The sequence below is a fragment of the Sebastes umbrosus genome, chromosome 21, assembly GCF_015220745.1.
Source record: "Sebastes umbrosus isolate fSebUmb1 chromosome 21, fSebUmb1.pri, whole genome shotgun sequence".
Classification (NCBI taxonomy): Eukaryota; Metazoa; Chordata; class Actinopteri; order Perciformes; family Sebastidae; genus Sebastes; species Sebastes umbrosus.
Window position 1 is genome coordinate 5,518,407 of NC_051289.1, and position 15,301 is coordinate 5,533,707.

A 15,301-nucleotide genomic window follows, 5' to 3' on the forward strand; every position below is an offset into this window, starting at 1 on the left:
AATCCTGCTCCAGTTTCTCTCGAGGTGCAGGCTGCACAGCGTGTGTGTGTCGTCACATGAGCCCAGAAAGTGTATGTTGCCCATACGGTCATGAAATGTTAATCCTATTTCTGTCATTTAAGCCATCATGGAAAGACAGACAGAAGCACAGACAGTAATGACAGGTAACAAATGCCTATATGACCTTCATGCCACAGTAGGAGTAGATGATACTTGGCTTCTTTTTGTTCAGTCAGAGCTTGTTGTTGTAGTGATAGCACATGTATTTGTAGTCAACTACATGGGCTGATTTTAGAAACATGCTGCCAACCTGCCATCGTAAGCATTGTTGTCTTATGAGTCATGTTGTCATATTTCCCCTTGTTTTTTTTCTACCTTCTCTTTATGTATTATCATTTGATGCTATAGTGTAACTGAAGTTATGATCTTCGCTGTAAACTAACTACAGCAGTTAATGAGCTCCTGTTCATTAAAGGTGCAATGGAGTGCTGCAGGGATGACGTGTTTTTGTAGGCCAACCAGGAAGTTAGCATCACCCTGGTTCCCTCGACAAAAAGCCAATGGGATTTTTTCATTGGGTTTTGGATTATTGCAAACACGCGTTTATGATACTTACACGTTTTGTTCAGCAAGATAATCTCCACAAATGAACACCACTTTTATGATTTTTGAAGTTTTTGAAGATTATACATCAATGAATGATCTGGTCTGTTGGTGTGTTGCCGAGAAGAAAAGAAAGATGCTTGTGGCTATGAGGTGGCCAGTAAAAATGGTACTGAAGAGGCAGATTTAACATTTATTAAGATGTGGTTTAAGTTTGTTTCAGTACACCTGGTAAAACCATTTAATCTCAGGAATCTGGCAGGAGAAAGGGAACTGTGATGGGTGCCATCGTAGCATTAATGCTATAGAGTTTTATATTAACATCTTTATATAGTCGAGGCTTTGATTATATTTACATTGTTTAGGGTTTGTTTTAAGTGAAGAGATGTACTGTTCTGCCTTAGCAAATACCACTGGCAGCACAGTGCACAGCTACAGTATGTTAAAGTTTAGATTACTTATACATACATTGCTCAGTGAGAGTTGGTTGTGGCTTCTGTGAGTTCTAGGCATGAACGCATCCACACTAAAAAAGGAAGCCACATGAAGACACAGAGTGACCCAGATGAGGTGGAAGACCTCGCCACCTTAGAAGTCCTGGATGAGGTGAGAGAGTCGACTATCTGATCATTGATACAACTATTAGGGCTGTCAAAGTTAACAAGATCATAACGTGATAATGCAAATTTGTTTAATGCAATTTGAGAGTTTTAGGTTGTAGTACGTTCAGTTTTAAAGTGAAGATAATGGTATCATATGAAACTAGACAACCTAAGGAATCCATTGGCATCAACCATGTCATACTAGCTTGTATCAAAGGAGGCTACATAACGCTCCAAACTTAAATAAAATATTTATATAGACACAATTCAAGGCAGATCACATTGATATTTGTTAACTAGAACATTCAGCATAATTTTTCCCCGATCACCTCTGCTGTAAGTGAGAAATGAACGGCAGCATCTTTTGCACAAATAATATTTAGAGCAATTTATCACATCTGAGCGCTGCATTGACGTAGTGAATGATACAATCAGTCTCAGTTGCCAGCGGATATTTCCACCCATCCCTCAAGATGAGGCGCTCTGCTGGTATGACGGAGGCAGCACAGGCAACACGCTGTTGTTGATGTACCTGTCCTGGCAACGTGGATACAGGCAAATTAATCACCGTATGACAAGGAGATGATATGTTGACGTACAGTAACAGGCGTCACAGGCCTTGACTTGAGTCAGGACATAAGCTGAAGTACTGCTTGTTATCTCTCATAATGCTGTATGGTTCTATAGCTGTTGTGTGAATCTTTTTCAGAACACGGTCACAGAGCAGCTTCAGAGTCGCTATGGACGAGATCAGATCTACACGTATGTGGGAGACATCCTCATCGCAGTCAATCCTTTCCATAAGATGGACATATACACTCCTGAGGTCTGTCCATATAGACCTCTCTCTGTGTTTCCTTTACGTACCTGTGCTCGTACATTTGGTCAATAATGCACTGAATGTACCCGAGCGTGTCTCATTAGTGCCTCTGCAGTTCTTCAGTCGGCTGCATCCCATTTAGCCTCACCTGCACACACACACACACACTCACACACATACACACAACTCCTGTTTCTCTGCCTCTGCCATACCTCACTGACTGTATTTGTAGCTATTTTTCATTCCTCTCCTCCCAGAAAAAAAATATAATGTGTTGCATGGACAATTTCCATTTGCTTGTAGTGCAAAATAGCAAGTTTATTTTCTGCCACATTATATTTATATTATAGTATCCACTACATTCATATGCATGCTTTAAATCCTCTTTTTCTTGTCATTGTCAACCCTCTTCTCTTCATAGTACACCAAGATGTACATCGGAGCTAAGCGTACAGCGAACTCACCACACATCTTCGCTGTGGCCGATGTTGCCTACCAGTCCATGGTGTCATACAATGTAGACCAGGTACTGTACTGTAGTAATACTAGGTTATTATTTTATAAGTCCTGAGTGATGAAAGTTACTTTTAACTAGGGATGTAAAGGGTCGGGATATTTTTGATAAATTTCCGTAAAATCTCCAAGGGAAGTTAAGCTCAAGAATTTTGGAATTTTTGCACAATTAAAATATAAAAATTTAACCTTTTAATAGTGATTTATTTGGGGGGAAATACACATAATAAGCAATACTAGGTGTTATGGCATGTTTTGGTTAAAAGTATGCCCATTTAATTGAATTGTAGCCATGCACCTCATTCAGCAATGCACTCTTCTATCACATGTACAGATCATTTACCAGCATCACATTAAAAAGGAATTGAGTACAATTTCAACGCTCTGCAAGCACAGTGCATTCTCCCTGCACTGTCGGAGCCAAAGGACATTGTATGTTTTTGACAAATTAATGGATTTATTTGGTAATTTAATAGATTTTGCCTGCTTATGATATGGTAAAAGGTTAGTTTCTATCTGCATATGTTATGGTAAATACAGCCTGGGCAAATAACCCCAATATTTCCATGTTATTGTCATGGAATATTTGCAATCCTATTTTTAACTCAACTTGTTTTGATGAATCCAGTGTCGTCTCTGAGTTAACCAGCTGTCTGCACAAATGGAGTCGAATGTCCGTTTGTCATTTTAGCATCATAAAAAATATTATTATTTCTTGTTTAATTGGTAATAGTGATTGTATAAGTACGAGGAGGTGTAGTTTGATTAATATGAGTAGCATCACTAGGGATATTATTTATTATTACAGCTGTTTTTTGAATATCAGATAGAGGTTGTACATATTCAGGCTGTTCTCATAAACCGTTTGTAGCTATACTGACGAAGAGATCTCTGTTTGTATCCCGTGTGAAACCAGAAGTCAACGTTTATTTATTTGTCACATAACTTTCATACTTAAGTAATGCCCCTTTCGGAGTTATTCTTACCCAAACCACGATATTTTCCTAAACCTAACCAAGTTGTTTCCTGTGAAGATGGAAGTTTATTTTGAAAAGACTGTATGCATGTACAGTAACGAGCGGAAATTGCCACGTGTTGCTGGACAGAAAACACACAAAAATGAGGAATAACTTTTTGTAAGATATCATACAAACTGTTTTATGAGGATACGTTGAAATATTTCAACAATCTTTTGTGACTTCCTGTGTTCAGTGTATTGTGATCAGTGGGGAAAGTGGAGCTGGGAAAACAGAGAGCGCTCATCTGTTGGTGCAGCAGCTGACAGTACTTGGAAAGGTGAGTCATAAGAGTCCATAAATACAACGCTTCATTAACATTTATTAGTCTCCATCCCATGTGATATCTAAAAGTGGATAATTATGACTGGCGATAAGAAAAGGATAAATAGTTTGTATGAATGAGTCTCAGACCAGGAGGGCATCTTTTACCCAAAATAGTTTGATAACAGTGTGTCCTGAGCCGAGAACCTGCACACCTCCAACCCACTGTGAATATGAGTGTGAGCTGATAAATAATGCCAGTCATGATTTGCAACCCAATTAAAAAGAAAGTTCCCTTTCAGTCCACTCTTTTCATAGTGGGGGAATGAAAGAAACACTTTCCATTGTCACTTTTAAATGGAAATAACATGAATAGAAAGGCACATGGCAGAAATGTATCCATCATTTCTTTACAACAGTTTTATTACTTCCACTATATTGATTTCCCAGTTACCTATCTGGAATAATGTTTCATTCAGGCCAACAATCGGACGCTCCAAGAGAAGATCCTGCTGGTCAACAGCCTGGTGGAAGCATTTGGAAACGCTTGCACCGCCATCAATGACAACTCCAGCCGCTTTGGCAAGTACCTGGAGATGAAATTCACCTGCGGAGGAACTGTGGTCGGAGCGCAGATATCCGAATACCTGCTGGAGAAATCCAGAGTCATCCACCAGGCAGTGTAAATATCACTTTTTATTTCTGCCTTTTTGTCTGATGTAAGCAACCTCGTGACACTTCCTGTTATAACCTTCATTTGACAATGACATTCATAGAAATTTAATTCCTGTCTCTACGTTTTCTGAAAGAACATTGCCAAGAAGGTTATTTTTTCCGCCTGCTGGCCAGGGATCAGTTTGTAATAGACTCTGTCGCTCTTCCTTTCACCTCTGCTTCTCCATCTGAAACCGGTGGCATTTGCCTTCAACCTGCACTCCAGTCAATCCGTCTTCCCTTCTTATCATGTGTCTGGGGAGTGGACCGGGTCAAGTGGAGGGGCTAGCTTATTTCCTGTTTGATCAAAGATTGCGGTCTTGCAAGTCTCCTTAGTGGAGCTTCAAAGGCAGACTCTGAGTATTTCATTAGAAGACAGACATACGGTTCAGAGGATTTGATTTGGCTGCGAGCATTGTGTGCAGCTACACTTTTCTTCAGCCTGTTATTGGATACTCATTTTGGGGGAAATGGCAAACAAGGTTTGGCAGACAAAGCAGAGCTACAGCAGACATTATACAACAGTTTTCACTAGCTGAGTGCTGTGTCCTCATAAGTTGAAAGCGTGTGCCAGTTGATTCTAATTAGCAGGTAAACGCCCCGCCAATCCACATAAAAGGGAATGAGACTGCAGGGCTGTGTGCACACGCAGAAATTGAAAAGAAAAGTTGAGAGAAGTAAGGATGCCCAAAAACGAAAGTCAGCTACGTTACCATCTTCATTGTATCCCGGCTGCTGGGCGATCCCAAGCCATATATTGATATATACTGTCTGTGTGCTTTTTAGCCTTTAGCATGTTTTGTTTCCATCGTCTTATATTTGCTAAGCAGGAGTGACATTAATCAAATGAGTACCATGGCTGACATTACACGTCTTGTGCTTTTAAGACCTGAATTTCCCCGAGCTAATAGTCTTTGTGTGTTTCCGCAGAGGGGAGAGGAACTTCCACATCTTCTACTACATTTACGCCGGCCTGGCTGACAGGAAGAAACTGGCACACTACAAGCTCTCTGACAGCAAGACACCAAAGTAGGTTTGACACTCCTCAGCCCTTCTCTTAAACACTGTTATTTCCTACTCACACTTCCTACTTCCTGATCTCTGTGTTTCCTCTTTTGATCCGCAGGTACCTGTGTAACGAGCACATTAAATTAGGGCCTGACATCGTGAGCAACACCTTCTACAAGGAGCAGTTTGATGCAGTGGAGCAGTGTTTCAAAGTCATTGGATTCACCCTGGAGGTAACAACTACTGCATTAATTACTGGCCATAACCTTCATCCTAACATTCATGCTCTCACACTCCTGTATTATGTATGTGCTAAAGTCAGTGTATGACTAAAAGACAACAAGTATACTAATCAGTGAGCTCTCAAAAATACATACATTTAAAACTAGTGTATTAGCAGTTCCTAATGTCTACTACATGTGATGGAGCATGAAGCTACAAGCACATGGAGGCAGTCAGCTGTTGGCATTGTGAAGGCTAATGAGGCCCAAAGAAGTGATTGCCTCTGGGATCTGCACGTCAATAGTACTTATCCTGTAATCACTTGGCAGTGCTGGAGGAACAGCCTTCTCGTCCTACAGTACGTCTTATCTTGCATGAAATTACAGAGCGTGTATGAAGATGATCTTTGAGGCAAGGTTATCTATTTTGAAGTTTTGAGACAGTAACTGGCTATTAAGAGAGTTCTTCCTGCGTGTGACCTGACGCAACACAAGCGCGAGCTGTAGTCAAGAGCGTTGCTGCTAGTGGCACTATAGCATGAAACAAGCGGATCTGTTCCGTTCCAACGTGACTTGGATGAATAACTGTGATATAATTACTGTTTTGGGAATTGTAATCCCTATGTAACTTCAGCACAACTGTCTATCTTCATTAGAAAATGGTGGAACAGAGTAATAATTCACTGCTGGTACTTTGTAATGCTAACCTGTCCAATTCAAGTTATTCAGATAATAGAGTGAAATCTCTTTAACTTGGTTATAAGATGTTATTTGATATCTTGGTAACCTCATACTGTCTCCCAACCTCTGGGGTTTTCTGCAGTAAATCTCTGTCTATCTCTTCTGCAGGAGCTGGGCAGCGTTTACAGCACTCTGGCTGCCATCCTCAACTCCGGCGACATTGAGTTTTCTCCGGTTGCCACGGAGCACCAAACAGACAAGAGCGACATCTCCAACAGTTCTGTCCTGGAGAACGGTGAGAGGAGAGAGAGAGGCATGGTGTATGATGACGTAAACAACAAACATTTCCTCTGCTACACTCCTTATCGTCCCTCTTCAGCTCCTCTCCATTAAACTATTGTTCTGAAATAAATTATCCATCAGTGCAGACAGGCTACAGCATACATCTGCAATGGTTAGATGTCACAGGACATTGTTTCCCTCCGGTAATGTATTTTCTATATTTAGACATCTGTGCTGACTGGTGATTTACAAAGCTGTCTACATGAGGTTTATTAATTTGATGAGCGTTCCTCTCCACTTGCACATTTGCACACCCTGCATGTATTTCTTTCACTCAATTCTACTTCATAAATGTTAACTTTCATCCCATTCCTTATCTAATGTCCCCTCAGTGGCATCGCTGCTGTGCATCCGCTCAGACGAGCTCCAGGAAGCCCTGACCTCCCACTGCGTCGTGGCCCGGGGAGAGACGATCGTCAGGCCCAACACGGTGGAGAAGGCGGCGGAGGTAAGGGACGCCATGGGCAAGGCCCTCTACGGCCGCCTCTTCAGCTGGATCGTCAACCGCATCAATGCGCTGCTGCGGCCCGACAGCCAAGGGTGAGATCAGGAGCGGAAGATGTGATGTGGTGAATGCAGAATCAGGTCATCTCAGGATCTTTTTATGGATGAAAGAGTATGCATCATACATTTGATCATCGCCAGCCCTCGAAAGCTGTGGGATTTGCTGAAAAATCCAGAGAAGTATAGAAAACTAATGTTTTCAGCCATGCTAGCAGCTCTGGGGATCGCAATATCAGTCAGTCCTTTTTGGTCCAGACTGAAATATCTTAACAGTTATTAGATTGCCATGATATTTTTTACAGATATTCATGTTCCCCAGACGATTAATCCTAATGATTTTGGTGATCATCTGACATTTCCTCTAGCCCCTCCAGCAAGTTAATTATTGTGGCTTTGAGTGAAATGTCTCGCCAACTATTGGACGGATTGCCACAAAATTAAGTGAATTTGTTCAGTACTTTGTTTTATCACCCATCTAATATCATCCCCATTAGCCGGAGGAAAGGAAATAACTCTGGATTCGGCTATTAGTGCATTTTACAACTTTTAGACCTAATGATTTAAATAAGGGCTAATCAAGTGTTACACTGGGAAGTTGATTTACCTCAAAAGAAAATTATCCGCTGAGTTACAGACGTCTCCTTCCCAATGTAAGTCTATGGGGAAAAGTCTTTTTGGGCCCAATGGCATCAAGTGACTTACTTACTCAAAGTAAAAAAAGATTTTACAACCCTAAAATATGTTTATTTAGACTTTGCTCCAGAGATTTATTTAGTTTTTTTTTACTTCTAAAACATGATCAAATACCTTTGTTTGACTTAAGCAACTTGTGACAAGAAACCATAACTAGAGAACACTTAATTTTGAGGCGCCAAGAAGGCGCAAACCACTGCTGGTGTGACTAACTGTGATATTATATGAGAGGATGGACAAAAGTAAGTTTTATTGTTGCTTATGTATTGTATCCAACCCCTGTTTTTACTGTTAATATTTACTGATTTTGGATGCTGTCAACCTGCAGTGGACATTTGACACCGATGACAAAACCAGTAACTTTTTAAATGCATTTAAACAAAGTGACTTGTCATTCTTCTCACCTCCAGAGAGGATGACAAGGGCTTGAACATCGGCATCCTGGACATCTTCGGTTTTGAGAACTTCAAGAAGAACTCGTTCGAGCAGCTCTGCATCAACATCGCCAACGAGCAGATCCAGTTTTACTTCAACCAGCACATATTCGCTTGGGAACAGGTAAAGGCTCGGCCCACCATCCGCCCTAAACTATCACTGAAATCAAAGATCGCTTTCTGAGTGCTCGAGTTCCTCCTGGAAAGCACTTTGCATGCATTTTTCACCTTGGTACTACCTCATTTCCATCTAAACAGTGATAACTTGACATCATTTGTCACGTTAAGAGAGACGGCAAGGGTAAAATATACTGCTGTCTTTATTTACGGGAGAATGAGGTTCGCGATTCTCCCTTTGTGCGCTCTCGTGGGTGTGTTTTGCCTTGAGGGGGCAGAGAATGGTTTGCTAATGTTAAATGATTTGGTCTCACCCATGGAGAGGAGCTATAAATCATCCCCAACGAGGGTCAATTAGGAGTTGAAGACAGTTAGCGTTTGACTTAATCTCACTCTTGGGTATTGTTGGCACCAGGCCCAGAAATACATTTGTCCTATAGCACCACCATATAGACCGAGCATAGGGGAAATGTAGTGGGCTGAGATTTACCTGAATGTTTCCATATATGTTTCCACGTGTGGTTACATGTTGTCCCAATCCGTCTGCATCCCCGCAGACATCCTGAAGCGGTTTGTTTACCTCACAGTGTGAACATCATGCTAGAACAAACACGCTGATTTGATGCTGTTTTGTCCTTTTCTTCCTTGAATAGAAGTCTCCAGTAATGTTGCTGAGTCATACTAGGAGCTCTGAGAGTCAGTCAACCTGATGTGATCAGGTTAGCTGAATATAAAGTGGAGGCCTGAGCTCAGTTTGCCCTCCAGACCAGATTCATCTGAAGGGGGGTAGGGGAGTGTGTCACAACGAGAGGCAACACATTCTGGCGTTCATTTAGGCTTGTTAATGTCATGATGTCAGATGTCTCTAGTGTCGCTTTTACTCTTACGTTATGTTACATTAAAAAAAATAAAGAGAAGTGTTGTAGCCACCACTTCAACGGCATGTGCACCTTTAGTTTTAAGTTGAGCTCAAAGGACAACCAGTAACCCCATGGTCAGAGGAACCTAAGGGACCCACTGGTGATATAACGATGATGCAGGTCAGAGATGTACTCAGGTACCTGACCATGGAGGCCTCTATATGTTAAAACAAGAACCGTAAATGAATCTTGATCTCCTGAGAACATTGTAGGCCAAACTAAAAACAGAAAAGCCAGGAGATGCTTTGCAAAAAGAAAAGAATTCAACTATCCATTGCATGTCTGTCCAGGATGAGTACCTGAACGAGGAGGTGGACGCTCGGATGATTGAGTACGAGGACAACCGGCCCCTCCTGGACCTGTTCCTGCAGAAGCCCATGGGGATGCTCTCACTCCTGGACGAGGAGAGTCGCTTCCCACAGGCCACCGACCAGACCCTCGTAGGTCAGTGGTCTTCTTTTTTTAAATAGCAATCAGAAACAGAAGTGAATGATCAGAGTGCCTGTGTGAACAAGATGTATTTGATATTCAGAGGTATATAATCACTTTTAGATAAGTTCATGTAAGGTATAATATATTTATATTCGTGGTGGTTGTGGGGATAATTAACCAATATATCGTTGGACATTTTAGAGAAATTTGAAGATAACCTGAAGACCAAAAACTTCTGGAGACCAAAGAGGGTCGACCTTGGCTTTGGTATTCACCACTACGCTGGAAAGGTAACTGATTCTAATAATGTGTGCACAAAGGTTTTATTTTAAACGGAAGCTACTTGATGTGCGTTGGCCTTCACTTTAAAAGTATTTTCCTTCTCTTCCGATCTCTAAAGGTGATTTACAACGCTGCAGGCTTCTTGGCCAAGAACAGGGACACGCTACCGGCCGACATCGTCCTGCTGCTGAGGTCGTCGGAGAACGAGCTCACTCGCAAACTCGTCACCCATCCTCTCACCAAGACAGGTACAGAGGAAACACGTTCCTCCTTAAGAGGGAAGTTTCTTCGCTACAACCTTTTAAGTAAAGGGGACATATTATGAATCACTTTTCACGGAGCTTTTCAGATACAGTAGAGGATGAATACAGATATATTCAGACACAGTTTTTTGAACATTAAAGCATGTACATATGTTCTAGTAGAAACCCAAAATACGAGAGCATGATATGTCCCCTTTAAACAGTTTGAGCGCAGCACTGAATACTCACTTAAAGTAAAACAACAGGCTATTGTTGCCTATTTTAGCGAGGCTTTCCCTCTTTCGTCTGCCAGACTTTTTGTTGAAATGAGCTGGCCTTGGCAGCGAGAGTTTCCTTTGTTGGCAGAGCGGACTGCCAGCTCTGTCATAATCGAATCACAAAGCCAATAATGGCATAATCACTCTCTTAAAGTCGTCATAAAGCTGTGTCATTCCTATCAGTAACTCACATATAAAGAAAGACTCCTCTGGTGTCTGCTCCACTGAATTCATTTAAGTTTTGAAATATCAACAGTTCTATTTTTAGGGTGTTCATTATGACAGGACAGTTTTCTGCTAAAAATAACCTCATTAATTGATAATAAATATGCAGCCCTGTCCCTGTGGATGATCCCTACATGTATGACTAACTCTCTGCTCGCTCACTCTCATCCTCTCTTTGTTTATTTCACAGGCAACCTTGCCCACACCAAGGGTAAAGGCATAAACACAATGCGCAGCCCGCGGACCCCGACACGCACCATCACCTTCGCCAAGGTACTTACAGCACCGTCTCTATTATCTTCTTCATCAAGAACTCCCTCTGAAAAGTTGTTCAATCTATTTCTTCCCTTCTTACTCACTACCGGAGCCAGACACCGCTTTTGAATTACAATTCAGCCTCTCTTGTCTCTACTCTGTTTTTCATTTCTACTGTAATTACAGCTTCTTCTGTTCTGACCTTTTTTGTCTCCTTTTTCTCTCCATATCTCTGTCTCTGCATTTCTATCGTAAAAGATGGGAGTGCTAACCTTATACAGTTCTTTTTCTTTCAGCGAGGTAATTAACATATTTCCATATACTGTAGTTTGTGTTTGAGTATGTTTTATTTTACCAGTGCAGACACCCTTACTCACTCTAGATCTCCTTAAATGTACAAATAGATCCAAATTCAGTCGTTTGTATTTCAATTAGAGTCAGTAACGGCTAAATCCTGTGTAGATGTTACATGATTATTTTACAGTTCATGCAAAGCAACTTATTTCTCTATGGAAGAGTATTAAGGCCCAGACACACCAAGAATCACACATCAAAGAACTAGTGGCGATGAAGGCCGACTGTAGCGTCGCCTCACGTCTTGCAACTTGTCTTGGCTGACAAGTTGCATTTGAACACACCGCAAAGACTACAGCCGACGGCCAGTTAGCCCGTACGTTCTGCGCCTGCGTGAGATGAAATAACCCTCCACACCTGCAGGTCGCGGTAGTCTGTATTCGTCATTCAAAAAGGGAAACAGGAAGGCAGAGGACTGCTGATATATACAAGCCGTTGTTATGATACGTACATGAAACAAAGCGGCATTTGCCGACCATTTTCACACCACTCTCACTCACCACTTAGCTTCACTCCAGATGGCCATGTATTGTATTTTTTCTCTTGACTTTACTCGTTGGCTTGCTTTCCTCACTTCTGTTTCTCTTCTTGTGCACTGATTCGCTTAAGTTGAACAGCCAATCAGAGAGATTTCTCTCACCGATGGGCTCTGCCACTGATTCACTATGCTGAGCCAGCCGAAAAACCTCCGACACGGGCAGACTAGAGCCGACAATGCGTGACACACCTAAAAAACTAGGCCAACGGACGTTCACCGACGGCCCCAAACTGTCCGATAGTGTGTGTCAGGGCCTTTAGGGCCAGGCATAAAGGAAAAAACGAAGAGAGGAAGTTCTTTTAATTGTTTTGCATTTTGAGAACAAAAGTCAAAATGTCAGTATATGCGCTAATGCTAGTAGTTTGATTTATACTCAAAAGTTCAAAGTTTATTCTCAACATTTTGACTTTATTCTCAAAATGCAAATAAAAAAAAAAACTTCCTCCTCCTTCTCATTTTTGACCCCTTGTGTGCATGTCATTGTGCTCATGCATGTGTGCAACCTGTAGAATGCTAAATGTATAAACACTTCCCCATCTCCATTAAGTCCTCTGAATGTAGAAGTATTTGCTGCTGCTGCTGCTGCTGCAGTGGATTATCTGTTTATAGCACCAGGCCTCATGCTGACAACTAAATTGAGTAACTTCACAGTTTTAAGGGGAGACACTACAGGTAAATAGGGTAAAAAATAATCTAACTAATAGATACCACCATGAAACTCTCCCAGTTGATTACTTACATTAAGGCAATTATTTTTTGGCATTACAAGTTTTCTGAAATATTATGTTTAAATATGCAAAGGAGGCATTATCTTATTAAATATGTGCTAATTTGCATTCATTTCCAGAGCAGAAATCTGAACATTGGATAAAGCCAGGTTCAAAATGATTGTTTCATTTTGTTGACATATCAGAGTCAAAAGTTTTTACAGAGGGGATTTTTAGATATGTCTTTGTATCACTCCATAAATCAGAAAATACTGTCAGAAGCCATAAAAAAAACAATTTTTTGCCGTGTTTTTAGGAATAGAATGTTCTATAAATCTGGCTATGAATGATATATGAACAAACCCCTCTGTAAAAACCTTCAGAATATAGATATGAATGAAACTGGAAAGTTTGATGTACATAAGTGCTACTGAAGTGGAGATTTGAGAAAAACTCAATTTTATGATTAAATATGCAAAGTAGGCATTATCTAATGCTAACTTTTGGTGAATTTAGTAGAAATCTACAAAAGGAAATAGACAAAGTAGTAAGATAAACACCTAAATGTGTATTGTGGATGTTTTCTTTCCACTAGTATGAAAGAAGACATGTCAAATCTCAAAATTAATCAATGCATAAAAATATGATGTTTTTGCCTGAGGTGTCTCGCCTTAAAATAAATTGCATAAGAAAGTATTAAAACTTAAAATTTTACAATCAAAGCATTCAATAATCAGCCTGAATCAGTTGCCAACGGGCAAATAAAAACTTGCTTTTAGTGAATTTGTTTAAACTGCGGCAGCACACGATTGCAGAACCCGCCAAATGTAACGCTGGAGGCGATTTGCTCACCTAAAAGCAACATTTAAATGAACTGTGTTTGATGAGTTCTTGAATCTATTTCCATTCATCTGCATATGTTAGACAAAAAGCTCATCAAAGGCTTCGCTCTTAAGAGGCACAATGAAAATGCTACAAACAGCATCAGGCTGATGGCTTGCTATAAACTGGTTTCCCTCCCCCGAGGTAATAGTGCTGAGAATTAGATGTGGAGTTTGTTAAAATGTTACGACATACGTGCAGCTTAATACATTTGTACGTGTACTTTTTATATTCATTGATGTAGCATTCTGTGTTGTCTTTATGAGAGCAAATACTGTACGTTTTTGTAAGCGCATACTTAATTAGAGTAGATTTTTAGTTTGATTTTGATTTTGTCTGATTTAATAACAGTTTTTGAAGTAATGGCTTCAGGCAAGTTGTATTAATGCAGATATTAAACTTGAATTGGCACTTGTTTTTTCTTTTGTTTTTCCATTTCATGCGTCTCTTTTGCAGTCTTCTCGGGAAATAAAGTTCGCACCTGAAAAAAAATGCGTGCTTCCTATGCCTCTTGATGCCACAGTGCAAATGCAAACGGTGATTGGTTGTTTTTCAAAGAAAGATGAAAAGCTTAAATTATGACCTATATTACAACTTTATAGATGTGAATCACCTACAGGTGTGGTAATAATGTACATTAACTTTAGCTCAGTGTCCTTATGTCATCCTCTTATGCTCAGCTACCCGCTTGGCTTCTGCCCTAAAATGTTCCCTTGCATCTCATGAAGTTGTATGTACAGGAAAGACATTAGTCTGCAGAGACACATACAGTACGCCATGAATTATTGTGATTTATTGACAAGCTTTATGTTTATTTGTTCAGCCGGGTGAACCTGCAGACACGCCGTACCACCCGAGAGAAACCACCAACATGAGAACACAGACAGTGGCCTCCTACTTCAGAGTGAGTTTTCTTACTAAATGTAGTGCAGTAAAAAGTACATAATTTGCCTCTGAGATGTGATGGAGTAGAAGTATAAAGTTGCATAAAATGGAAATAGTCAAGTAAAGCACAAGTACCTTGAATTTGTACTCAGTTACATTCCACCTCTGCACTCTTCGTATACTCTTTCTAGTACTCTCTGATGGACCTGCTGTCCAAGATGGTGGCAGGGCAGCCTCACTTTGTTCGCTGCATCAAACCAAACAACGATCGCCAAGCCGCCAAGTTTGACCGGGAGAAGGTCCTGGTTCAGCTGCGGTACACCGGAGTTCTGGAGACCGCCAAGATCCGGCGGCAGGGCTACTCTCACCGCATCCTGTTTGCTAACTTCATGAAGAGGTCAGCAGGCTGAGGCTTCACACCAGAACAGAAGAGGAAGTAGATGTTGTATCAAATGGAAATCAATATGTGATGTATTAGTGTCCAGCTGATTAATCTGACTGTTCCAGGTACTACATCTTGGCTTTCCACGCTCACGAGGAGCCGGCTGTGACTCAAGAAAGCTGCGCCGCGATACTGGAGAAAGCCAAGCTGGGGAACTGGGCAATGGGGAAGACTAAGGTAAGAGAATGTATTGTTTGCAGAGAGCATGCAAACCGGACAACAGAAGGCTTGGCCTGTCATCAAGTTAGTTATATATGACCAAAATTGAGCGTAAGCCTCCTTCACGACAAGCTAGTATAACATAGTTGGTACCAATGGTTTCTTAAC

At 41.0% G+C, this 15,301-nt stretch overlaps 1 protein-coding gene across 3 annotated transcripts in view; it reads left to right on the plus strand.

Moving 5' to 3' along the window:
- myo3a (myosin IIIA) overlaps nt 1–15,301 on the plus strand; it is a 55,044-nt gene that overhangs the window by 28,087 nt on the left and 11,656 nt on the right. Inside the window, exons 10-29 of one of the 3 annotated variants that reach the window (XM_037757584.1) lie at nt 123–164; nt 1,113–1,209; nt 1,915–2,031; nt 2,447–2,551; nt 3,751–3,834; nt 4,298–4,500; nt 5,463–5,561; nt 5,659–5,773; nt 6,611–6,737; nt 7,117–7,324; nt 8,392–8,539; nt 9,743–9,896; nt 10,086–10,174; nt 10,285–10,414; nt 11,102–11,184; nt 11,425–11,466; nt 14,104–14,184; nt 14,471–14,551; nt 14,724–14,929; nt 15,040–15,151. In XM_037757584.1, coding sequence (XP_037613512.1) covers nt 123–164; nt 1,113–1,209; nt 1,915–2,031; nt 2,447–2,551; nt 3,751–3,834; nt 4,298–4,500; nt 5,463–5,561; nt 5,659–5,773; nt 6,611–6,737; nt 7,117–7,324; nt 8,392–8,539; nt 9,743–9,896; nt 10,086–10,174; nt 10,285–10,414; nt 11,102–11,184; nt 11,425–11,466; nt 14,104–14,184; nt 14,471–14,551; nt 14,724–14,929; nt 15,040–15,151 — 2,323 coding nt within the window. Of the gene's footprint in view, nt 1–122; nt 165–1,106; nt 1,210–1,914; nt 2,032–2,446; nt 2,552–3,750; nt 3,835–4,297; nt 4,501–5,462; nt 5,562–5,658; nt 5,774–6,610; nt 6,738–7,116; nt 7,325–8,391; nt 8,540–9,742; nt 9,897–10,085; nt 10,175–10,284; nt 10,415–11,101; nt 11,185–11,424; nt 11,467–14,103; nt 14,185–14,470; nt 14,552–14,723; nt 14,930–15,039; nt 15,152–15,301 lie in introns of all 3 variants that reach the window. The other 2 variants (XM_037757582.1, XM_037757583.1) reach the window with 2 other exon arrangements.